At 36.1% G+C, this 24,146-nt stretch overlaps 4 protein-coding genes and 1 pseudogene across 5 annotated transcripts in view; 4 read left to right on the forward strand and 1 right to left on the reverse strand.

Annotated features, from left to right (window-relative positions):
• Nucleotides 1-6,353, forward strand: part of nrg2b (neuregulin 2b) — a 70,800-nt gene extending 64,447 nt beyond the window's left edge. The window contains exons 8-11 of the mRNA XM_016277443.1: nt 617-740; nt 1,176-1,309; nt 1,870-2,094; nt 3,816-6,353. Of these exons, the coding sequence (XP_016132929.1) occupies nt 617-740; nt 1,176-1,309; nt 1,870-2,094; nt 3,816-4,461 (1,129 nt within the window). The 3' untranslated portion in view covers nt 4,462-6,353. The remainder of the gene's footprint in view (nt 1-616; nt 741-1,175; nt 1,310-1,869; nt 2,095-3,815) is intronic.
• Nucleotides 6,354-9,354: 3,001 nt separating this feature from the next.
• Nucleotides 9,355-11,676, forward strand: LOC107589140 (N-acetyllactosaminide beta-1,3-N-acetylglucosaminyltransferase 2-like; annotated as a pseudogene).
• A 367-nt stretch (nt 11,677-12,043) lies between these two features.
• eif1ad (eukaryotic translation initiation factor 1A domain containing) lies at nt 12,044-13,951 on the reverse strand. Its single transcript, XM_016277493.1, has 5 exons — nt 13,812-13,951; nt 13,317-13,434; nt 13,112-13,220; nt 12,918-13,026; nt 12,044-12,723 (listed from the first exon to the last, which is right to left on the reverse strand). The coding sequence occupies exons 2-5, from the start codon at nt 13,401-13,403 to the stop codon at nt 12,483-12,485; spliced, it is 546 nt and encodes a 181-aa protein (XP_016132979.1). The 5' UTR covers nt 13,404-13,434; nt 13,812-13,951; the 3' UTR covers nt 12,044-12,482.
• A 290-nt stretch (nt 13,952-14,241) lies between these two features.
• tmco6 (transmembrane and coiled-coil domains 6) lies at nt 14,242-20,007 on the forward strand (the record flags this gene model as incomplete). The annotated part of the gene is given in 15 exon segments (XM_071582392.1): nt 14,242-14,341; nt 14,434-14,495; nt 14,533-14,642; nt 15,385-15,449; nt 15,452-15,555; nt 15,643-15,747; nt 16,770-16,866; nt 17,041-17,152; nt 17,328-17,442; nt 18,027-18,195; nt 18,327-18,421; nt 19,160-19,186; nt 19,188-19,337; nt 19,639-19,764; nt 19,849-20,007. Coding segments are annotated over 15 exon segments (1,458 nt in total), but the record flags the coding sequence as incomplete, so codon positions are not given.
• Nucleotides 20,008-20,576: 569 nt separating this feature from the next.
• The window catches only part of dnajc4 (DnaJ (Hsp40) homolog, subfamily C, member 4), a 10,228-nt gene continuing 6,658 nt past the window's right edge, over nt 20,577-24,146 (forward strand). The window contains exons 1-4 of one of the 2 annotated variants that reach the window (XM_016277444.1): nt 20,577-20,675; nt 21,357-21,409; nt 21,814-21,944; nt 23,280-23,370. In XM_016277444.1, coding sequence (XP_016132930.1) covers nt 21,853-21,944; nt 23,280-23,370 — 183 coding nt within the window. In that variant the 5' untranslated portion in view covers nt 20,577-20,675; nt 21,357-21,409; nt 21,814-21,852. The remainder of the gene's footprint in view (nt 20,676-21,356; nt 21,410-21,813; nt 21,945-23,279; nt 23,371-24,146) is intronic. The other variant, XM_016277445.1, reaches the window with a different exon arrangement.

Raw genomic sequence — 24,146 nt, forward strand, 5'->3', positions numbered from 1 at the left:
AAGGATCAGGTGACACTGAAGACTGGAGAAATGATGCTGAAAATTTTGCTTTGCATCACAGGAATAAATTACATTTTAAAATATATTTTATCATTATTTTTTACTGTATTTTTTATCAAATAAATGTAGCCTTGGTGAGCATAAGATACCCCAAACTTTTGAACAGTAGTGTACAATGTACATACATTGCTGATATATAAATTATTTTATTTATTAGAATAAGAAAATAAGCAATTTAGCTGGAAATTCAACAACAAGAATAAATCAAACCAAATATTTATTATTATATGACCATGGCAATGCCTATTTTTCAATACTTCAATACTTGTTACAATTATTATAATGAATTAATTTTATATTTGCTACTGGATACAAACTAAATTATAATATTATTCCTATTATTAAAACAATATATATATATAATAAATGGTCATGCCATCTAGCCCTAATGTACACCAAATCACAGTAACTCATAGTTTGTTTCACTTTAGTGATCAGCAGGTTAGTACAGTACATCTTATCTGTAGACACTTGGTCATTTCCTGTTTTACATATTAGAGTATTTGCTGTCATTGTATAAATCACAGATCAGATTTGATATTGTATCTTTTTTCAGGAAACAAAGGAAAAAGATGCATAACCACCTGCACCAGAACATGTGTGCGGAGCATCCGAACCGCATGCTGGCCAACGGACCCAACCATCCCGGCCCCGGTCCTGAAGAAATCCCCATGGTGGATGTGAGTTTGCCTGCCTCTCATTTCCTCCATGCTGATATATCTTTTGCATATTCTGAAGATTTAGTCATTGAAGGCATGATAAAGCATACAAGTTAAATAAGTGTTCACAGGCAGATTGCCTTAGAAAGCATTTAATGTTGCTTTTGGTACGTTTGGTGTAAAACTTAGATTTGGGTTTGTTTGTTTGTTTGATTAAATTGAAAGTTCTTAAAGTCCGGTATTTCTGAAAAGGGTTCAGAATTATGTGAACTGCAGTGTGGTTTCTTCTGGATGTTACAGCAATTCAGAAGTAAATTGCAATTGATTACATTATTGTGATAAACTGCTTCCTGTGGTGCACACATCGATGACTAAGCATTCTTCAAATGTAATTAAATTTAGGTTAGGACTCAAGTGTGAAAACGACACAATCTCATGCTACTCTTTATATTGCAGTATATATCTAAGAATGTCCCAGCAACTGAGCGAGTAGTACGACACGGAACAGAGACATCAGGCAATTTCTCGGGCAGCCGAATGTCGTCACGATCCCACCACACCTCCACAGCTTCTCACGCTTCCAGTCACCGGTACTGACTGATTCATCTGCCAATATATCCATATATAGATCCTTGACTTGATATATCCTCTGTCCATCTGTCTATTTAGCTGTTCATTTACTAACCTAACTAGCCAAAACTATTTACATATATTTTTCCATCAGACCCCAAATATTTTTCCAGTCTCATATATACGTATATTTACATCTATCTATCTATCTATCTATCTATCTATATATCTATCTATCTATCTATCTATCTCATTGTAAATCATTGTAATATGCTGATTTGCTGTTAAAATAGAAAACAGTTATTTCTTATTATTAATGTTAAAAACAGTTGATTAATATTTTTGTGAAAACATTTGTTGTGAAGAACTTTTTTTTTCATATACTTTGATCAAAGAGTTCAAAAAGAGAGATATTCTACTTTTTTTATTAAAATGCCCCTTATTTCAACCTGAATAAAGGTAAAAAATCTCTTTAAAATAAAAATTCTTATCTTTTTGAAATATTTTTTTTTTTACATATAGCTTTTTATGTTTTTCTCACATATTTTCTACTTCCCTTTGTGTTGTTCCTGCCTGTCAGGCACGAGGAGCGCACATGGAGTATGGAGCGGACGGACAGCATACATTCTGACTGCCAGTCGGGGGCACTCTCTTCCTCTGTTGGCACCAGTAAATGCAGCAGCCCAGCATGTATGGAGGCTCGGGCCCGCCGAGCAGCATACTGTGGGTATCCTGACACTACACAGTGTCCCCTACAGTACGGAGACTCTTACGACTCCCTGCGGGACTCACCTCACAGTGACAGGTGAGTGAAAAAGGAAAGGACAGCAGCAGATAAGAAGTGTTCACCTTCACAGATAAAAGACACTGAGTATATTTGTGGTCAGATGAAAGCATGCTGATTGTCCTGTTGGTTAAATAAGTTTGTAAGCATTATTTGATCAGGAATTTGATATTTGGTGTTGAACCATAGCACAATATAAGCAGATCTCAGATATGTTCAGTAGCGTTGACAGTAGCTGAACTGTTTGTTGCTTTGGATAAAAGCATCTGCTAAATGATTAAATGTACCTCCTTTCAAAACATTTTTCCTATTTCTTTCCAACAGGTAGCAGTGTAGTGTAACAAAACACTACTGCTCTGCTTTTTCTACACTTGTCTTCTCTCTCTAAAATAGAAGTCAGATTCATTTTCATGAATTGTTTTGGTTGAATGGTTGGTTGGCAGGCTGATTAAGTAAATCGCTCACAGATTTTTATTTTTGTAGGAAAATATTTAGTTAAATGCTTTTGCAATATAAAATAATGAATTTTTTCAACTGTTTTCTAGGACTTTTTTTGTATTTAGTGTAATTTAGATTTAATGTCATTATAATGTCTACAATTAATCCAAAATGCCGCTGCAAGATTAATCTTTAATGAGCCGAAAAGAACGCATATCACACCTCTGTTCATCAATTTTCACTGGCTACCAGTAGCTGCTCGCATTAAATCCAAGGCATTCATGTTTGCCTATAAAACCACCACTGGCTCTGCACCCATTTACCTAAATTCATTACTATTATATATATATATACACCTTGCTACGTGTACTGCATTAGGCTAACCGAGATTTGTCATTTGCACTTATATATTGTTGCTCTTTTATTAGTTTTGACTGCTTTTATTGTCCTCATTTGTAAGTCACTTTCGATAAAAGCGTCTGCTAAATGACTAAATGTAAATATAATTGGTTGATTCATCATAAATCATTGATTCAAATACTATTTTTTGTTCCCTGTAAATATTGCTCTGAATGCGCTAATATATAATTCATATAAATTATACCATGCAGCAGACATGCACTACCGTTCAAATGTTTAAGGCCAATAAGATTTTTTTAAAGAAATTAAAACTTTTTTTTTAGCAAGGATGCATTGAATTGATCGAAAATGACAGTAAAGACACTTGTAATATTATAAAAGATTTCTATTTCAAATAAATGCTGTTCTTTTGAACATTATATTCATCAAAGAATCCTGAAAAGAAATGTATCACCGTTTCTAAAAATACCAAGCAGCACAGCTTTTTTCAACATTGATAATAACAAGAAATACAAAAGATTTCTATCTAAATTTTTTAACTTTTTATGTATAAAAGTATTTTTAAAATCATGTTTATCGCATATTGAGCAACACTCTTATAATCAATTTCTTAATTATAAGAAATATTTCTTAAGCAGCAAATCAGCATATAAGAATAATTTCTGAAGGATCATGTGACACTGAAGACTGGAGAGAAAATTCAGCTTTGGCATCACAGGAATAAATTACATTTTACAATATACTCAAAAAGTAAACTGTTATTTTAAACTGTAAAAATATTTCACAATATTACTGATTTCACTGGAATAATTTTGACCAGATAAATGCAGCTTTGCTGAGCATAAGAGACTTCTCACTGACCCCAAATTTGTTTTAACGGTAGTGTGTATTTAAAAGACTTTTCCATCCCGTCTCTCACCCCATGTTTTTCCGCATCTTTGCAGGTACGTGTCTGCTCTGACCACACCGGCGCGTCTATCTCCGGTGGACTTTCACTCCTCACTGCCCCCGCAGGTGCCTACCTTTCAGATCACCACGCCCAATGCCAGCCACGCCCTCTCCCTGCCACCCGCCGCTTCGGCCATCGCCATGGCAGCCTACTCGCCCGACGACGACCAGCCCCTCCTGCACCGCTACCGACGATCCCGACGCCCGTATTATGCGGCAGAGAGCACGGGCTCCCTTCCGTCCAGCCCGTACCGCTTCGTGGACGACGAGGATTATGAGACCACGCAGGAGTACATGTCCTCCCGAGAGCAGCCGAAGAAGAGCAGCAGCGGCCGCCGTTGGCGCAGGAGGTCGCGGGTCAATGGCCACGTGTCGCAGCGCACGCCGGGCCCCAGGAACTACAGCTCTCAAAGCTGCCTGTCAGACAGCGAGTGGGAGGATGATGAGGTCGGCGACCTCGGCCACGGCGAGAGCACGCCGTTTCTCAGTATGCAGAACATGAACGCCACCGAACCGGCCACCATCTACCGACCCAACGACACGCGGACTTTCACCAACACGGGACGCTCGGGCTCCCGGGGAAACGTGCAGGCCAACAAACTGTCGCAGTCACGGTCCAGACCGGACAATGCACCCCTTTAAAAAAGAACGACGAGAGCAAGGACGAACGAACTTGTGTAGGCATGAAAAACAAATGATATGCTATAGACCTGCACCTATGAGAAATATTTTTTATTTTATATAACAGACAGATATTCTAAACAAATGAAATATTTATTTTCATTTCAGCAAAAATTGTCTACTAGCTAGCCGCAAAGACTTTTTTTATAGGGGGAAAACTATTTATATGTAATTCCTTTTTTTGATTTACAGCATTACGAAGAAGAATTACGTGCCAATTTTTTCACGAGTTAGAAATAGAATAATATTGTGGTGCCTTTTGCTGTTTGCCGACGAGGGAGGTTCAGTTGAATTTTTGTAGCCTTTCTTAAAAACAGACTCTTGGGTTTTATAGACATGTTTTTCTTTTTTTTTTTCTTCGTTCGTTTGTTTCGTTTGTTCAGGATCTCCCCATTTGAACTGTGATATTATTCAGACACCATGCAATATCGAATCACTTCTGTGTAAGGTGTTTGTTTACATGACTAGGATTCACGCGCACACATAACCAACGTTAAATTGCATCAGATGCCGATTCGTTCTCGCATCTGAGTGCCGTTTGCGTTCGTCTTTAGTTTCTACGTTCGACGTTTTCCTTTCTCTCAACTGGTTGTCGCATATTGTTTCCATTGAAACAGAGGTACGCAGGAGTTCACAGGGCATGATGCTGGGTCGCAGAACCGGCCCTGGTGTTCAGGGTTTTCAAAACGGTGGTCTGTGCGTCCAATGAATGTGTTTACACTTCTGTCCGTGTGCGTGAGAGTATCGTTGAACCTCAGTGTATACGCACGTGTCTTTGTGTACGCAGTTTCGTGCGAGAACGCGTTTCGTTCGTACGTTCGCGTTGTGTTCGTCTTCAGGTTAGCGTTTCGAGCACGTGTGCGTGTTGTGAGTTTCAACGTGCGCCTGTGTGTGTATACGTATGCTTGTACTCTTTTTAGGATGTTGGCTTTGTCGAAAGGTTAACGCTAAAGGGTTAAACCGGACCCCCTAGTGGTGACACAAGCTCATTGCACTGTAACCTTCCTTCCTTGTGTAGTCATTGGCCTGCGGAGGAACCAATCCAGCCTGATTCTAGCCTACACGGACCTACATCTCTCTCCCACACGTTCCCATTCCTATGCCAGCAGCTTTAAGCCGCACTGTGTCTCAGGAATTTTCATCGAAAACTGCATTGCCCATAAAACAGATCCATTACTGCCCGTCGTGTCTGCGTCATGCTGGAAAGACGATGAAGAACGATACGACCAGATGTGTTTATCTGCGAATTTTATCTCCATGTTTTGTTGGCTTTCCTTCGTTTTGTTTCAGTGGGGTCGTTCCCAGTCCACACTCTCTTTTTTTGACACATCTGTATGCAAGTTGGAGACTTGCTCGAAGCGTGTTCGGCTACTAGACGTGCTACTTTAGGTGGATTCTAAAGTGTAAACCCCTACTTCCAGAGCCCAGCAACCTACAACTACATTAGAAAAGACAAACCCGCCACCCACACACTTACACTTAGACACACATGCAGATGCACACACTTACACACACACACATATACACATGCTCAAGATTCATTCTGTGTGCATTCTTTGTCGTTTATAGCACCGCTCGTCTCACCGATTGATTTTCTTCCTGTCTTTCTCTCTCCGTTTCTTCTGTTCTTCCTCTCCGCCTGTGAAGGCGTCCCTCCCTCTGCATGTTCTAGTGGTTCAGATAGATGGGTGCATGGTAACCGCAGCAACTGAGTCGTATTCACACGGTGAAAGTGTAGTTTTCATTTGACATTCAGCAATAAATCCCCTTTTTTCATGTTCATTCTTGACTTGGAATATGCTAGAAATTTTTGCAAGTTTTCTCAAAAAATAGTACTTGTAAAAAAAATAAAATCAAACCACTTGTTCATATGGAAAAAAAATAAATCTGAATTCCTACCATTTTAAAAAATGAATTCATCAGGATGTATGTCTGTTTCTTGGAGTGATATATATGTCTTGATTATAAGAAAATGTTTTCATGGGAACAACAATTTATTCTTTTTTTCTTTTGACAGAACTTTGAGTTGTATCAAGGATGCAACCAAATGTTTGATTTTAGTGGGGACTGGAGGTAAAAACTTGACAACTGGTCTTTGAAAAACTTATATTGATCAACAATTCATTTTAATATTAGACGATATACGTCCTCCTCTGTCTCTATGGTGGGTACAGGTCTGGATGATATTTTGAGGAATCAAATTTTCCATGAATTTTAGAGATAAAAGTGCTTGAAAAGTACTGTGAAGTCCTCAGTTCAAAAAGAGCATTTATTGAAACTAATTTGCAAAAACATTTAACATCAGATGAATGCATTGAACACAAGTAAAGAATACACTTACATGAAGTTATTAATGACAATGAGACATTTTAGAGGGAAAGTATGGGTAACACTTTACATTAAAGGCACAATATGTAAGATTTTTTTATTAAAATATCCAAAAACCACTAGAACAGTGTTATATATTTTGCTGTCTAGTGTACTTACATTATCCCAAATGTTTCGAAGAATGTTTAAATCCAGAGAAATAAGCAATTTTAACTAGTGACACGGAGCGTGTCCATAGTGTCATTGTGTCGCCTGCCAATGATGTCATAACCCCTCGATTTCCGGTTTTGTTTTGAAGAAAACATGGAAACACCAAAGACGCTTTAATATGTTGTGCGCTTTAATAGACCGGTGACGACCGCACAGAGTAACATTATAACAGAACTTTCAAATGTATCTAGTATGACAAAACAGCGCTGGGTTTTTTTTCCCCACATACGCACGACCGGAAGGAGCGGAAGCGCTCGACTGTGGCATAATAAAAGCTCCGCTGCTTTCGAGCCGTGGGTTATGCTCGTTCAGCGGCCTCGTTTCGCTTTGACGGCTTTCAGCCTCACCCTGCTTCATTCTACTACGTTAACAAATCATTAGCTCATCCATGAACATGATTTCTGCCCGAGTCCCGTCGGATTGCATCGGCTGTGGGGATGAAGACCACAACTCCCATGATTCCACACTCAGTCACACCGTCATCAAACTACGCCTTTGTCTCTTTGTTTATTTTGAATACACGCCCTCTAGTGGCGAAAATTACATATTGTGCCTTTAAGGCCACATTAGGGAACATTAGTTACTGCATTAACTAAAGTTAACTATCAATGAGCAAAACATTTGTTGGAGTTTTTATTCATCTTTGTTAACATTCATTAACTGTTTATTGTTAATGTTACCTCAATTACATTATATAATGTTAGCAAATACAACTTTTGATTTTAATGTATTAGTAAATATTGAAATTAACATTAAGTAAGGTTAATAAACACTTTAGAAGTATTTTTCATTGTTCGTTCATTTTAACTATAATGCAGTTAACTAATGGCAATTAATGTGAACTTATTACCTAAAGTGTTACCGAAATAAAAAAAATATATATAAATATATTAAGCATGAAATATTTCTCTTTGAATTTTTTTTAAGTAGTAAATAAAGATTATTGAAGTACATTTTACAAGAAAACACTACTTAGCATGTTTTCTACATGTTTTTCTACTTCCAAATTTAACTTGTTACTTACTGTTTCTTTGAAACTGATTGTGAAATTTTCTAGCAATTTCTGAATGAAAATGGTTTTACAAAGTTTTTTGTTGTGCACTTTCAGTGCAACTTTCAATAGTAATATTACTGTTTAGATGGTAATAACATATATCAAATGAAGCAAGAGAGGAACTCAAAGTTCTGTAACCCCTACTTAACCAGCTCGACTTGTCTCACCAAGACTCTGTCAAGGATTAGTTCTTCTAGTGGTGACAGAATCGTCAAAAAGTCTTGGTATGGAACACATTTATCAACAAGCAGCCTGAAGACAATGAGTTTGTGGGGGAGCTGCCTGGGGAGAAGATGAGAGCGTTTTACCCATGATTGATTCCATACAAAAGGTCTGGTGAGCTCATACTATCATTATCATCATCACACTGATGAAAATATTTGATTCTAAATTCTAGATTCTAATCAACATCAACAGCGAACACTGATATTTTGTTTTGTAATGCAGATCATCTGATCTTAATCTCTGAGGGGAGTGACGTGTTATCTGTGGGGCTTTCATATGGCAATGCAATATTTTTTTTTTATTTAGTCATTTATCAGACGCTTTTATCCAAAGCGACTTACAAATGAGGACAACAGAAGCAATCAATTGTAGTATTAACACAACTAAAAACAGATCCAAAACTAAAAGCTATACACCTATACACATTTTAAAAATAAAGAGATTAAATAAAAATGACAAATGCATACAACAAAATTTCCAAACTTAACATTTAAATGAAAAACAAAAAATAAAGCTAAAAACAATTCAAAATATTAAAGAACAAAGGGTATGAGTATAATAATGATTCTAACATAACACTAAGCCAAACACCAAAAAAACACAACCACACACACATATATAAATACACATTTATAAATTCAATATATATATTATTTCATTTCCATTTAGTTTGTTGAAGTATTAACATAACTCAAATTAAATAAAACTAATAACTTAATAAAAGACCTATACAGACATAATAAAATCAGACATAATTTAACTAAAATTTTAATAAATAACAAATACAAATAATACTAATCAAATGACAGTAGTTTATCAGTAAACCTAAAAAATAACACTGCCAAACACACATGCTAAAAAAACAACAACTTACTGACACATAGTAAGAAATGGTTATAAAAACTGAAACAGAAGCGAAACAAGTAATAGGAAAGAGGAGAAATAAAAAAGCGATACTCATCCTTTTCCGGTGTCCCTGCCCGGTGGAGTCGCACGGTAGAGTCGATGGCCTTTACACTCTTCGGTCTTCACGCTAGGAGGCCTTCACGCGACGGCTGCCGCGGTATACTAAGCTTTTTTTATACCCTTCTAACAAAATACTACATTAATTCAGCTGAACACACTTTCCTTATTTTCTCCACAACAAATGGCCGCGTACATTGTGGGAATTACCATGTGAATGACGCGAAATTCATCATAAAATGCAAAACCAGACAGCGTGGTAAGTTTAAAGTGGTTTAGTAATTGCAGTTTTCTTTTCATGTCGTTGTTGGAACAATAAGATAATCACAAAGAGAAAAAAACGATATCTGCTGTATTTTTCAGCTGTGCTTAGCTTTTTAGAGTAGTCTCACCTTATGAGTTGTTTCGTTAGTATAGTTTTAAATTAAAGTGTTTTTTATTTAAATAATTTTAAAACTTAAGTACTTTTATAATAAACTTTATTATTATAAATATTATTAAGTAGGCCAGCTATAGGTTACTACGTTTTATGCTAAATAATTGTATGTAAATGTAAAAAATATAATATGCTCTAACAAAAACGTACCATTCCATTTTGGTGAAAATTAGGGTTACGATTGGGGAATGTTTGAAGATTTTTGTCTTTGTTTAAATAATCTGTAACTACACCAGTGAGCGACGCCTGTCACTGGTGTATTAGTCTAAGTCAGGGCTGCCCAAACTCGGTCCTGGAGGGCCGGTGTCCTGCAGAGTTTAGCTCCAACTTGCCTCAACACACCTGCCTTTAAGTTTCTAGTATGCCTAGTAAGAGCTTGATTAGCTGGTTCAGGTGTGTTTAATTGGGGTTGGAGCTAAACTCTTCAGGACACCGGCCCTCCAGGACCAAATTTGGACACCCCTGGTCTAAGTGACTGAGAAAAAAACATCTCATTTAACGATCGGTGTAACGTTCTTAATCTTTCTTTCCTCAGTTTATGGCTTTATGGCTGTGTCGAAACCGCCAGCGGATTCTGTTCTTCTGTTCGCCGTGCATATTGCTGCTCCCAGTTTACATCTATGTCTCAGTTGCTTTGTGCTATATCATGAAGCATGGGGCGCCCCATGGTGCACATGTTGTTCATTCTGTGCTGCCGGCACACTTTACCGCCAGCGGTCTCAAACACTCCAGAGATCTGGCTCCTCATCCTGCGAAATCCTTCTGGAGAAGCAAGCTAGACTGTGGCGCTCTGTGGAACATCATCCAGTACATGACGGATCGCCAATATAACCCCATCCTAAGACCTCATCTGGCTGAAAACCCATCCAGTGTTTCTTAGAAAACAGAAATGTCCAGAAGGACTGGAGATAGATGTTTTCCAAATTATGAGATTAACAATACAATGCCAGATTACGCCAAACTACCAATCCAGATGAAGAATTTTGTGGCCACCATGCACTGTCGAGACTATCTGCTGATCATAGATCCTTTAGATGTTTGTGATGCTCAAGCAAAGAAAGGGGCACCAACATTGCTCATGGCCATCAAAACTCAGACTGCAAACTTTGAGAACAGGGAAGCCATACGGGAAGCCATTCAGGAAATATAAAAACGCTAGGTGGACGGCAAAGGCTTCTGGGGAAGTCCAAAGACTTGCATATTGAAGAGAAATTGCATTTAGAGAGTGAAAAATATGGTGATATCATCCAGTGGGACTTTATGGACACCTTCTTCAACCTCACCTTGAAGGACGTCCTGTTCTGGGACTAGTTCTCAAGGCGATGCGCCCTCATGCCCGCTTAATTTTTAAGGGCGATGATGATGTATTTGTGAGGACACCTGCTGTCCTAGACTATCTGCTGGCTGAGGAGGCAGACGGAAGCTCCTCAAATGGATCCAGACAGGCAAATAAAATGGAGACGTTTGTTGTGGGGGACGTGATAAGCAATGTAGCACCTATACGCTTTAATGGGACTAAGTACTACATCCCGGAGAGTTTCTATAAAGGGCTGTACCCATCATACCCTGGTGGAGGAGGGGTGCTTTACTCTGGATCTCTGGCACATAGGCTTTTGGTGGTGTTGCAAAGGGTTCCTCTGTTCCCCATTGATGATGTCTACCTGGGCATGTGCCTTCAGAGACTTGGAGTTTACCCTATCAACCACCCTGCCTTCCTCACCTTTGACTTACCGAAAGATGAGCCCAAGGAACCCTGTACGAATCACACCATCCTCCTGGTGCACAAGCGAAGCCCTGCTGAGATGTTCCAACTTTGGAATGAAACGTCGACACCCAGCCCTGAATGCAGATATGCAACGCTATTAGTCATACTTGGACCCGATTGAGTTCAGACTGAACTTTTTCTTAGTTAAAGCAAGTTCTCATTCTTACCGAACACTTGAAAACTGGTGTTATGCATTGCAAGGTATTTTGTAAAAATTTGTTTTGAATATTCTTTACTTTCACATGAGTTGTATAAGAAACACTTGAACATTTAAAATACAACTGATCTAGAGTATTTAAATAGTCATAACTTTTATTGTACCTGCAAGAAAAAGTGATATTCTTCTAAAATTCTTGTCTAAAATCTTGGTTTAAGCATAATCATACTTAATTTTGTTAAATTTGTCCGAAAACAAAATGTAATATCTTCATTTTGCACCTCAAGTAGAATAATCTCGATTTAAGTATGTTTAGATATTTGCATTAGTGTAAAAAAAAAAAAAATTTTTTTTTTTTAAAAGTACAATCACTGTGAAAAATATTATTTTACTTTGCGGTGCATGCAACATTTAATGCCTTAACTTTATACTTTTAAGACTTTGTTTCAAATGATGACCCTTTTAGGGCTTTAATTTGATCTGTGAAAGTGTGAATTAAGACTTTTTACGACCCACAGAAACCCTGTACTTCTTTGAGTATTAAACCAGCTAAAACTTGTGGGCAAAACAACAAGTGTACAAAACAAAGTTTATTACAACACGGTATTTACAATAATTATAATATACAATGTTTCTTTTAATGAAACAAAATGTGTCTGAGATTTCAAACAAATTAAACTAAAGCAGAAACTTCCGAAAGCCATCAGAGAGAAATCATTCAATGCAAAATTAGCTCAGTCAGGCATCAGTGTAGTTTTCCAGGTTTTTAAGCCCAATTAAGATTCATATACAACTGTTCTTGGTCATGCTGTGGTGGGAGCACCTTCCAGTATCATTTGCAGTTTTATGCTCTTCCTTCATCTTCTTCCTCTTCATTATCATCACCTTCATCGTCCTCATCTTCATCAGTCTCTTCCTCACTCTCACTGTAGAGAACAGTGGCACGATTGGTGTTTACAAAAAGATCGCTGTCATCATCCTCAGAGTCGCTGTCACCCTCCTCCTCTGTTTTTCTTTCACTTCTTTCTTTCGGTGTTCCCTCATTCCTCTCACTGGATGTGCGATCCTCCTGGAATCCTTCTGGCCTGTGTGAAGTGTGAAAATGCTGTTTACTAAACACATTTCAATTTTGTTTTCTTGAAAAACAATCAAACAACATATTTCAGGATTAGGTTTAAAGGGATAGTTTACACAAAACTTTTAGAATCTCGTACAGGTTTGGAACAACTTGGGGGTGTCAAATATTCAATTCAAATATTAAAAAAAGACATGGCCTTACCAGACACCAAGTTTTCTCAGGTACTGAATATGGTCCCTGTAAAGTATGAAGCTTATTTCTCCTTTCACCTTCCCTCCTTCTTTAATGGGATCAACAATGACAAAGTCTCCTAACAAACAGAAAGACCATGAAAACCTCTTAGTGTCTTTAAAAACAGAATCGTTATACATCCATAAAAGTTCAAACAAACTGACCTCGTTTGATCCAGATGTTCTTGCGGAATTTAGTAGGCATACTGACAAGGAAGCGCTCGCCGCTGCCAGTCACAGCTTCATGGAGGTTATTGCCATTACTTCCCAAGACCTGTGATGTGAAGGAGGTGTAGAATTATTAGTATCATGGTATAGTGAGAATACGGAGTTCTCAAAGCCTTACAGAACCCAAAAACTGTAACTGTACCCTCATGATATGCTGGTCTTCAGTGGGTGTGACACAGTCCTCCAGAACTTCTTTGACTACGTGCTTGCGTTTGGTTGCCTTTGACATGGTGGATATAAACCTCTGGCGATTCTGTCACCTGAATAAAGACAAATATTAGAGTTAAGAGGCGAGAATGTGTGAAAACGCATGTGGACTACAAAGAATAAAGCGGCTTTCAGGGCAAACACAGTTTTATACGCTTTGAAATACATCAACATGCACACAAACCACATCTTGGCACCTTGCTATAACATACATAACTGGAAACCAGTGGCCAGTATAGCATGATCATTATAAACGCTATAAGATAATATATTTAAAAAAGGCAAGTAATTTGACATACGATACATACAGCATGGCATATAAATATGTGGCCTTCATCATGCTGTGTCGGTCTGGACAAATAAAAACCCTTAATGTCTAGATTTATTTGAATAGTAAAAGCGCAAATTTGTCATAGTCACCGTCACCTACCTAGAAACTGTATATGAAATTCTGGATGTACTCTGAGTTTATTTACTAATGGCATCGAGATGAATTGCTAGCGTTTCCTTGAGTCTTCTTCAAAAAAGTGTGAAGCGAAACGCGAGGGATGCAACTGGATGTTAAAAATTACAAAATAAAAGTCACACGAACACCGTTGAGGGTAAGAGGATTGTTAACAGTAAAATGTCTATAAATGAGCCGTTTAAACCATTTAATAATAATAATAATAATAATAATAGGATCTACTTAGCAGGTCTAAAAACGTTTGTTTTGAAATGTCGTTTTCATGGTTCACATTTTTAAAACAACCACAGCAAGCCAGGCTAATAAAACACGTTAGAATATGTGATGAGAGAAACAGATAGACATTAAAAATAATACGATAATCAGGGCGCAAATTTTCATTTGGATGCAGTGAACAGTCATCTTAAAGGTGTGGAGATTGAAAACCCTCCGTCACAAAGCAAGTGGATCTCCCAATAATCAGTTCAAACACAAGAGAAGAGAGTTTGAGAAAAGTGTGTTTCATCTCTCAGTATATTTTGTTGGTTTGTAATGTATTAATGTAGGAAAAATAATATATACTATTTATGTATTCATCTACTCATAGCTCTTAGACAGGCACGGAGAAACATACAGCTCATATTAGCTAACTACAAATATTGCTTATATGTCTTATGAAGCATGTGTGCTGTATGTATAACATCAGGTCAGAGAGATGATACGTGGAGTCCAGTCTGGGGGTGAGGAGAAAGCGGCTCGTCTCGCTTCTCTACGAAAAGCACTGAGAAACCCAGAGAGCCAACTCACTTTCATTAAGTAGGACTTCAATACCAACACACAGTTTACTTTATATTATTTGATGCACTGCATCATGTTGTTTATACGTCTCTTTTCTTCTCATTTGTTTTAGATGAATACATTTTTTTATAAATTTTTTATTCGAATTTTTAGTATTTAATTTTAATTTTTAGTTTTATTTCTTAGTCATCTTTTATTATTATTTAATTACTTTTAAAATCATTTTTATGCAAAGCACCTTGAATTACCTTTGGGTATGAAATTTGCTGTATAAATAAACTTGCCTTGCCTTATTTTAGGATGTCTACAACTGATATTTTAATGTGTAGGAGTAAATTTCACAAAACAAGTCCTATTTCAGCCCTAAACTAAACAGGAAAAACTTTACATGTTGCAAGCTTCTTTTAGGAACAGTAATTTATTTAAATTTGTTTGCCATTGTGCTTAATTGTCATGAAAATAATGTCACATTTGTGCATTTTTCATTGAGATTGAATATAAGAACTATATTTATAATCCTTATTAATTATCTTATATAGTAAAGATAATATAGCTATATATTATGTATATTATTTATTCCCATTTAACATATTTTTATCATATATATTTACTTATTTTACATTATAATAATATTTATATTTATGTATTTTAATCAAATGCATGCACAGCATAAGACACTTCTTTCAAAAACATTTAAGAAAAACATGATTCCAAAGATATATAGATAAGATGCTAATGCATTGCCTGTGTTTTTCTTCAGATCAGAGAACAGCATGCACATGTTGATCGGACAGCTCAGTTCTCATAATGCTCAGTGTCAGCTGGAATGCATGAGCTGTCTCACTCCACTCACCCCAGTGTAGGACAGGCCTGTCTGCCTGCCGGCCCTTACCTCCTCACTTACCTTTCCAGTCAGAGCACCAAGCTAACGGTCAGTGGGTTATCACTTTGAAGTCAGTGTCAGAGGCATGTACTCAATCATTCCTCATGAATTTGTCTCTTTTGTCTTTTCCTTTAGGAGCTTTCTTTATACACTCTGGGAAATCTGTGTCCTGACAGCACTGTGGTTAGAGAGAAGCTTCTCGCTCAGGGAATAGTATCTGCACTTGCAAATTGCATTCATGTAAAAACATTTAGGCGACTAATAGTAAACTATTACTTTTTGTTAAATCTTATAATTGACTTAAATTAAATTATCAAATCAAGCCTGTATACTGATAATGCTATTGCGTCTCTGAGTGCATTCTCATAGGCTGAGGGTTATATTTCATCCTAAATCAAAAGAAAGAGACAACAATTTTATTTTTGGTTTTTGGACAACTGATAATTATGTGCACATTCAGTTATACTTGTTCTGGTTATTATCAGTGGTGATTCTCAGTACTGTCAGAGTAACATTTTTCATTATTTTATTTTATTTTTCATATCACAGTAATGGGAATTTTGGGGGGAGGTGAGTATGTTTAACTGTCATGTAATGCAAAAAAAAACAATGAAGTAAATAAATAATAATGTCACAATGCAACAATAACAACAAAAAATCTTTAAGCAAAACATTTTTTTTCTTTCTTTATTTTTAATTTAAATACCATAACACATCCAGACATATTACTTTTGTGGATTTTTTGTTGTTCTGGTTATTATCAGTGGTGATTCTCATTACTGTAAGAGTAAAATTTTACATGATTTTATTCTATTTTTCATATTACAGTAATTGGAATTTGTGTGTGGGGGGGGGGGGTGTGTTTAACTGTCATGTAATGCAAAAAAATGAAATAAATAATAATGTCACAATGCAAAAAAGAAATAAATTAAAGTAAATAAATAAAAAATCTTTAAGCAAAACCTTATTTCTTAAGTTTTTCTTTCTTTTTCATCTAAATACCATGACACATCCAGACATATAACTTTTGTGGATTTTTTGTTCTTATAATTCTCAGTAGTGATTCTCATTACTGTAAGAGTAATATTTTCCGTTTTTATTTTTTATCTAATCTAATATTAATAATGTCATAATGAATTTTTTTTCTTTTGCTTTTAGCAAAATATTATTTATTATTTTTTCATTCCTTTTCATTTGGGCTGAAATGTGACTTGGACATGTTCTTGAGATCATGAAATAGTAAGATTGTTTTTCTGTTCTAGAATCAGAGGTATAATCTGGCCGTTGTGGAGGCAGTTGGCTTCACTTTGTCTCAGCTGCTACAGGCAAAAGACGCAACTGAAAAAAATCATCCCATAAGTGACCACAACTTGTTTATTTATGTTTATTTGTAGTGTTTCTGACAAATGAACTAAGGTCTTGGCACACTGAAATTGCTATAGTTTACTATAAATAGTTCATGCTAATGAAAAATATTAAGATATTCATCTAAAATATTTCTGCCTTTGTTTTATATTTGAAACTCCAGAGCAGTCATGGCTTCAGGAATAGTCCCTCATGTGATCTCAGCGTTGACTCCAGATCCTGAGTTTGGTTACAGGCCAGCGATTGAGTGTATGTGTTGTTTGTACTATTTAGTCAGCAGGTGTGGTCTTTTCTTTTTTCATAAAAACTTACTAAACAATGACAGAGTAATGGAGATTTGTGCTAAAAACCTGTTTAGTGCCATTAATTCTCTTTCAATCTCTGTATGAAACAAAAAGAGGCTAGTAAGTAAAACACCAGTTGAATTGTGACATGATGTTGTGGACGGTTTGCAGTAATTTGGATAACGCGATGCTGATCGCTCAAGGCGCCCTCTCACAGTGCAGTGCTGTTTTGATAACACTAGGAGGCGCTGTTGCTCAAGGAAACCTGGAGGGTGGAATAGAGTTGGTAAGTCATTACAGCACAACATTTTATACCCACATCACGTACATACTGCACATCTGGGTTAGGATGAGAGTCATTTTAAATTATTGTGTTCACTGAATAGAAACACCTCCTATATATAATTCAATTATCAATGCTTTTATAATCAGTGTTTACTATTACATAATTTTATGAATTTCACAAAATAAGTCATATTTAATCTTAAAATTGAACACAGAAAATGTTGCATATATATATTATTAAAAAATATAAAATAAATACATAATTTTGATATATATATATATATATATATTAGTGCTGTCAAACGATTAATCGCAATTATCATGCATAATGCATTCCATAATATATGTATGTTATATATTAAGATATAGAATTAGAATAACTCAGGAAACCTGTATTGGAATTATGGAATTGAAGCCAATGCAAGGTCGTAGTTTCTCATACAGTAATATTTGAACTTCTATAAACTGAACAAATTGCCCAGTTCATCAGCAAAATGATCATGTGGTCGTTATGGTTCTCTCATCCTCTAAAAACTGCTTTTACCTGCTTTCCTCTGGACTGTGACTTTTGTTTTTGCTGTGCAGCTCACTTGGCCTCTTCTGCGTTGCCTTGGTAACCTGCTGGTCAGTGGAGGTGATGTAATGCCAGAGGACACTCGTCTCCTCGCCGTGCTCTGTGTCTTTAGTCAGGCTTACCTTCACCCTCATCCTGCTCTGTCCAGAGAGACCCTGTGGGTGCTCAACAACCTCACCGGTGAGCAGGACGTTAGCATGCATGTGCTCAAATTGATTAGCACCCCAATTATTCATCCCAATTAAAGCTCAAACGGAAATGAACGTGTTCTCACAATTATGACTGTGATGCACTGTCTTATGTCTTTTCAGCTGGCTCCAGTGGGTTCTGCTCTGGCCTGCTGCTTCTTAATATGGCTCCCATATTAATCCAGTTTCTGTCTTTCTCTAAAGGAATTAACTCAATGGTGAGGAACCAGCTTGCATATATACATCAGTCTAACATAGTTACATTTTTGGGCTGCGACCCATTATGAGGTGTATGATCTTACACTGACCCATATTAAAGTATTTAAAAAAGCATATGTGAAATATATTTGAGAATAATTTACTCTCCTGTTCAAAAGTTTGGGGTTTTATGATTTTTGTAAAACAAAAGAATATTTTAAATCGATTAAAAGTGACAGTAAAGACATTTATTATGATCTAAAAGATTTTTATTTCAAATAAATGCTGCTCTTTTAAACTTATTCATCAAAGCGTCTTGAAAAAAATGTATCACGGTTTCCACATAAATATTAAGCAGCACAACTGTTTTCAACATTGATAATAATAATAATAAAGTTAATTAAACAACAAATCAGAATATTAGAATGATTTCTGACGGATTATGTTACACTAAAGATTTTCTTGCATCACAGGAATAAATTACATTTTAAAATATATTTAAATAGAAAACATTTTGTTATTTCTTATATTTTTTTTATACTTGTTTGACTGCATTTACTTAATATTATGGTGTTTATTTAATAGTAAATCACTGCTGATTGATTACTTGAATTTACTGTATATTTTTTTAAAGATTTATATTCCTGCTGCAGTAATTCTACTATACTCATTGTCACTCACATCATATCAACATGTACATTTTGATAACATACACAGATAAATTTGAGTTCTCACACAATTATTGTTGTTTGTACAAGGCACTGAGAGTTCTGGGTAATATTGTGGCACAGATTCCATCATGGCACAGAATACTGTGTTGGTTTGACACAAGCAGGGCTGCTGACTGCCCTCTGTGCCACACTCAAGATGGCCGAGCCAGAGGTGGTCACCCTGAGCCTGGACGTGCTGTACATGCTGGTATCCAGCAGCCCACAGGTGAATGAGATCATTTAAGAATACATTCTCGCTTTCTCTCGTTTTCATTTGAAATATTTTCCAATTTCATTTTATTTTGAAACTTTTAGTAATTTTTGTCATTTTGTATTACATTTTACATAAGAGCCCAAAACTGAAATTTTACATTTTTTTTAAGTCTTACTTTTTTTTAATTTTAGTTAACGATAATAACCCTGCACTTAAAATCATTTTATATTGATCTTTGTAAGAAACTTAATGACAGGCTTACTTAGAATGACTCAAAAAGCACATTTAATGTAAGTCCTCCTTTTTGTAACAGGTGGTGGAGGAGTTTACGAGGTTAAATGGTGTTCCTCTGCTGGAAGCCATTCAATATAACAGTGAAGGAGAGCAACGTGTCAGAGCCGCCTACATTCTCGATCATCACTTCCCTTCTTTTTCTGAGGTCAATATTGCATTTACCTGCTATTATTTATGGACATATTATATGTGAAGAATCACCATGACCATTTTCTTTTTTTGTTTAAAGGTGGAGAGCCTTTCATCATAGCACGTCCAATGACAGAATTGCAAAGATTAGTCTTTGCAAAGATTTTCGATTTTCTTCAAAGCAAACTGTTTGGACCTTTTAGCACTTAGTTATTCTTTCATTCTTGTTTTCTGAATTGTACAGAAAATAAATGCCTTTTTTTACTGCACATATGAAGCATGTTCATGTGTTTTTGCTGCTGATCCGACAGACCAGTGCATGCACAGAACAGCATTTTAATGGTTTTATAAGTATAGTGAATATATATGAATGTTGCCATTTCTTAAAATAAAAAAAAATCCCTACAGGTGATACACAATCCTCACATTAAAGTGACAACAACACAAAACATGTCTAATATGTTTGCAATACTAAAACAGTGAATGTTTATTTAAGATGCTATTTATTCTGAAGTTACTCCACTATTTCTCTTAAATACATAAAGGTCCAAAAAAAGTCCTTGTTTTATTTTATGCTGTCAAAAAGTCCAACTGGAATCTATGAGCAATAAGTGAATTCTCACTTATTACTATAGAATAACAGTGAAGAAGAGCAACCAATACATAATAAGTGAATTCTGTAGTGAATTTTCATATTAAATAATAATTAATATGAATATTAATGCATCTAGTTCTCTCCAAAATGTACAATTGTATTGTAGCAATATCATTATATCATTAATGTAAATAAAGGGTTACCCATTGAAAACAGGTAAACCGCTGCTGTATGTCTGATATGAAACGCTAGCCTTTTATGTAACAGCGAGAGTGAAGCGTTATGAAAGCAGCAGAACATGACAGCAGACCTGCGTGTGTCCGTGAATGAAGGTGATGCCGTTATTTGTGTTTAATCCGCTGATTTATGTCTCACTAATGAGATTAACAGCGCGTTTGATCAATGTTTGTGTGCTAAGCTACACGCTTCCTTTAACTTTGTTGTTGTTGTTTTTAGCATTGCAGCTAAGCTAATAGCAGTCGACTGGAAAGTGTGTCACATAAACTGATACAATTTATCAGGCGGTTTTAAAATCGTGTCCTATTTGGCATGGAAATGCACTTTAGATTATTAATTAACAACAACATTAGCTTCCGTCTAATTTGTTTAACTGGCCGTGTCTCAAACCTAGTTAGCTGATCACAGCATTTTTGGGCTCAGTTGTACCGAGACAGCCGTGTTTTGCGCCTAAAAGTACTGTCTAGTTAGCAGCTCTTTAGATTTTGACAGCTGCCAGGTTTATTGGTCATAGATTCCAGTTGGGCAGTTGTCCCGGTTTATGATGTTTAGTTAATGTAGATGTTTGGATAGGAAACGCATGTATTAAGTTACACTGAATTAGTGTGTGATCCTGATCAATCTACGTTGATTAATACTGTATACACATATTAATTAGACTATAGGGTTTAGATTGTAGTGATTAGATCAATTCAAGAACTTCAGATGTCAAAGAGGGACCTAAACTATTATATAAAACATTGTGTGTGTGTATGTGCTCTCTTGTGTCCATTCAGGATCTCCTGCAGAGCTGCTGACCGGCTGTATTTCAATGGGATCCTGCTGAGTGGTATGTAGTTGCACCAAAACACAACATGAATTCAACATGTAAAGCTTCAGTCAAACAAAACATGCATTCATCATGATAAAACCTTACTCAAACAAAATGTGCATTCAGCATGATAAAGCGTTAAGCTAAAACAACATGCATTGAACACGATAAAGCTTCGTCCGATCACAGTATGCATTCAACGTGATAAAGTTTCATCTAAATACAACATGCATTCAGCGCGCTAACACTTAAACACAACATGATAAAGCCTGACCCAGACAGTACACATTCAACATGCTGAAACTGCAACAAAACACAGGATGCATTGAACATGCTGCAACTGCAGCAAAATCTAAAACAAAACATCCAGAAAAGTAATGTTTATTCCCATAATAATCCCCTTTATCTCAACCGTTCTTTAGATTCTCATCTATGTTATAGTTTATTTCTACGGGAGCATCATGCTGTTGGAGGCTCATCTTCGTCTCTGTCATAGTTGTTTGTGGTTCTGTAAAAGTTCTCAGCGGCTGTTCTCACTCTGTACTGCGCACAGGTATGCATGACCAAATTTGATTTATCTGTTGAATACAGATTAAACATTTTCATTTCAACAATAATAATACACGGAGCTTTCAAAACCAAAATGGTTTAGCTCAAATGCTTAAAGGGATAGTTCACCCCCCAAAAAAATTATGTTATTAATTACTCACCCTCATGTCGTTTCAAACCCGTAAGACCTTCGCTCATCTTCGGAACACAAATTAAGATATTTTTGATGGAATCTGAGAGCACTGTGACCCTGCATAAACAGCAATACAACTGAAATGTTCCCAAGTCCAGAGACTTGAACGTAAACAGCGGAAGCTGTTCTGTGTCAGCTGCGTCACACGGATATGCTGTTTTCGTTCAGATCAAATCACAACAATGTAGGAAACAGGTCCGGCGTGACACAGCTGACACAGAACAGCATACGCTGTTTACGTCCAGCGGATACTCTCCAAAATGGCACTAGGGTGACGCGGAGGAGACGAATTGTTGAATAAAGTCTTTTTTTTTTCTTTTGCGCACAAAAAGTATTCTCGTAGCTTCGTATAATTGCGGATGAGCCACTGATGTCACATGGATTATTTTACAGATCTCCTTGCTACGTCTCTGGACTTGGGAACATTTCAGTTGTATTGCTGTCTATGGGAGGGTCAGAGAGCTCTCAGATTCCATCAAAAATATCTTAATTTGGGTTTGGATGGGTTTGGAAAGACATGAGGGTGAGTAATTAATGACAGAATTTTCATTTTTGGGTGAACTAACCCTTTAAAACAAATTTTAGTTCCTGTGTTTTCTAGTATAGCAATACGTTATGAAAGCCAATTTTTGCCACAGAATAAAATATATAAAAAAGATATTTGCAACTTATAAGTTTACTTCTCACAAGTCTGACATTTTTTTTCTTTTGTACTGAAAAACAAAACAAAAATACTGAGTAAGAAATTTACTTTTTGCAGTGAGATTTTTTTTGTAAATCTTTATTTGAACAATTATGTAAATGCATCCTTCAGAGCTGATGTTGTCATCTATAGACCAGAATATTATAGAGGCATAATTGTTGGCTCAGAACATCCTAGCTACTACTTAACAACCACCAAGAATTTCCAGAGTGACTAGCACCACTCACGTTTTTGATAGAAAATATAAAAATCTATTTTTTGACTTATTGTTCTAAACAGGCTGTTATATTAGGTAACATTATTTTGTAAATTATCATCAAGGCCATAAGATTATGAGATTTGGCTGCAGATATTATTTTTGTAGAGTGACTATTATTGTAGTTTTTATCTTGTCATCATGAAGACAAATGATTTGTTTTCATTGCCTCTTTTTCTGTTTATAGATCATCAACCAATTACTATGAACTTCTCGGGGTGAAACCAGATGCGACGCTGGAGCAAATTAAGAATGCATTTTTTGACAAATCCAAAAAGGTTAATTTCTAGGGATTTTTTCTGTTATTTTAGAGTGATTTTGGTTATAGAGTCTAGTGTTATGATCACTTATATTAACCATAACATTATCATCCACCAGTTTAGACACTTTTATAGTTATTATTATAGTTATCTTTTATAGCTATTTTAAAATTGTATTTTATTTATTGCGTCATCTATATGCTTTGCCAGTGGAAGAGGAGTTAGTAATATGGATGTGATCAAAGCATTTTGTAATTTGCAATAGTTTAATTTGTCAAATTGAGGCAGATCCTTAGAAATTCAATTTAATTCAAGTTTATTTGTATAGCGCTTTTCACGATACAAATCGTTGCAAAGCAACTTTACAGCAAATTAGGTTTCTACAATATTTAGTAGTAGCTTATCAGTGGTGACTGTCAGTTAATAAACATATGGCAGAAATGTACGGAAAAATCAATTAAAGACAATCAAACAGACGATTAAACACTATTAACAGCAATTATTATATGATGCAATCAAACTTATAGCAAAATTTGGTAGTTCTGTATGTTGTTTCATGGTTGGCATCATCTGAGGTCCTCTGAGGGGTTGGCATCATCTCTTCTTAGGTTTTCTGGATCCAGACTGAAGCTTGTGTAAATCCTAGTTACCACGGGATGTCAATCCCATGGCAAAAACAGAGAAACAAATAGAGACATAATTAGCGTAGCTGCTGTTTCAACAAAGCAAAACTGATTTGTTTAACCCAAGCTAAAAAATAATAATGCGCATTTGATCAGATATAACTGCAGTAC

This window comes from Sinocyclocheilus grahami, unplaced genomic scaffold, assembly GCF_001515645.1.
Source record: "Sinocyclocheilus grahami isolate Dianchi unplaced genomic scaffold, SAMN03320097.WGS_v1.1 scaffold112.1, whole genome shotgun sequence".
Classification (NCBI taxonomy): domain Eukaryota; kingdom Metazoa; phylum Chordata; class Actinopteri; order Cypriniformes; family Cyprinidae; genus Sinocyclocheilus; species Sinocyclocheilus grahami.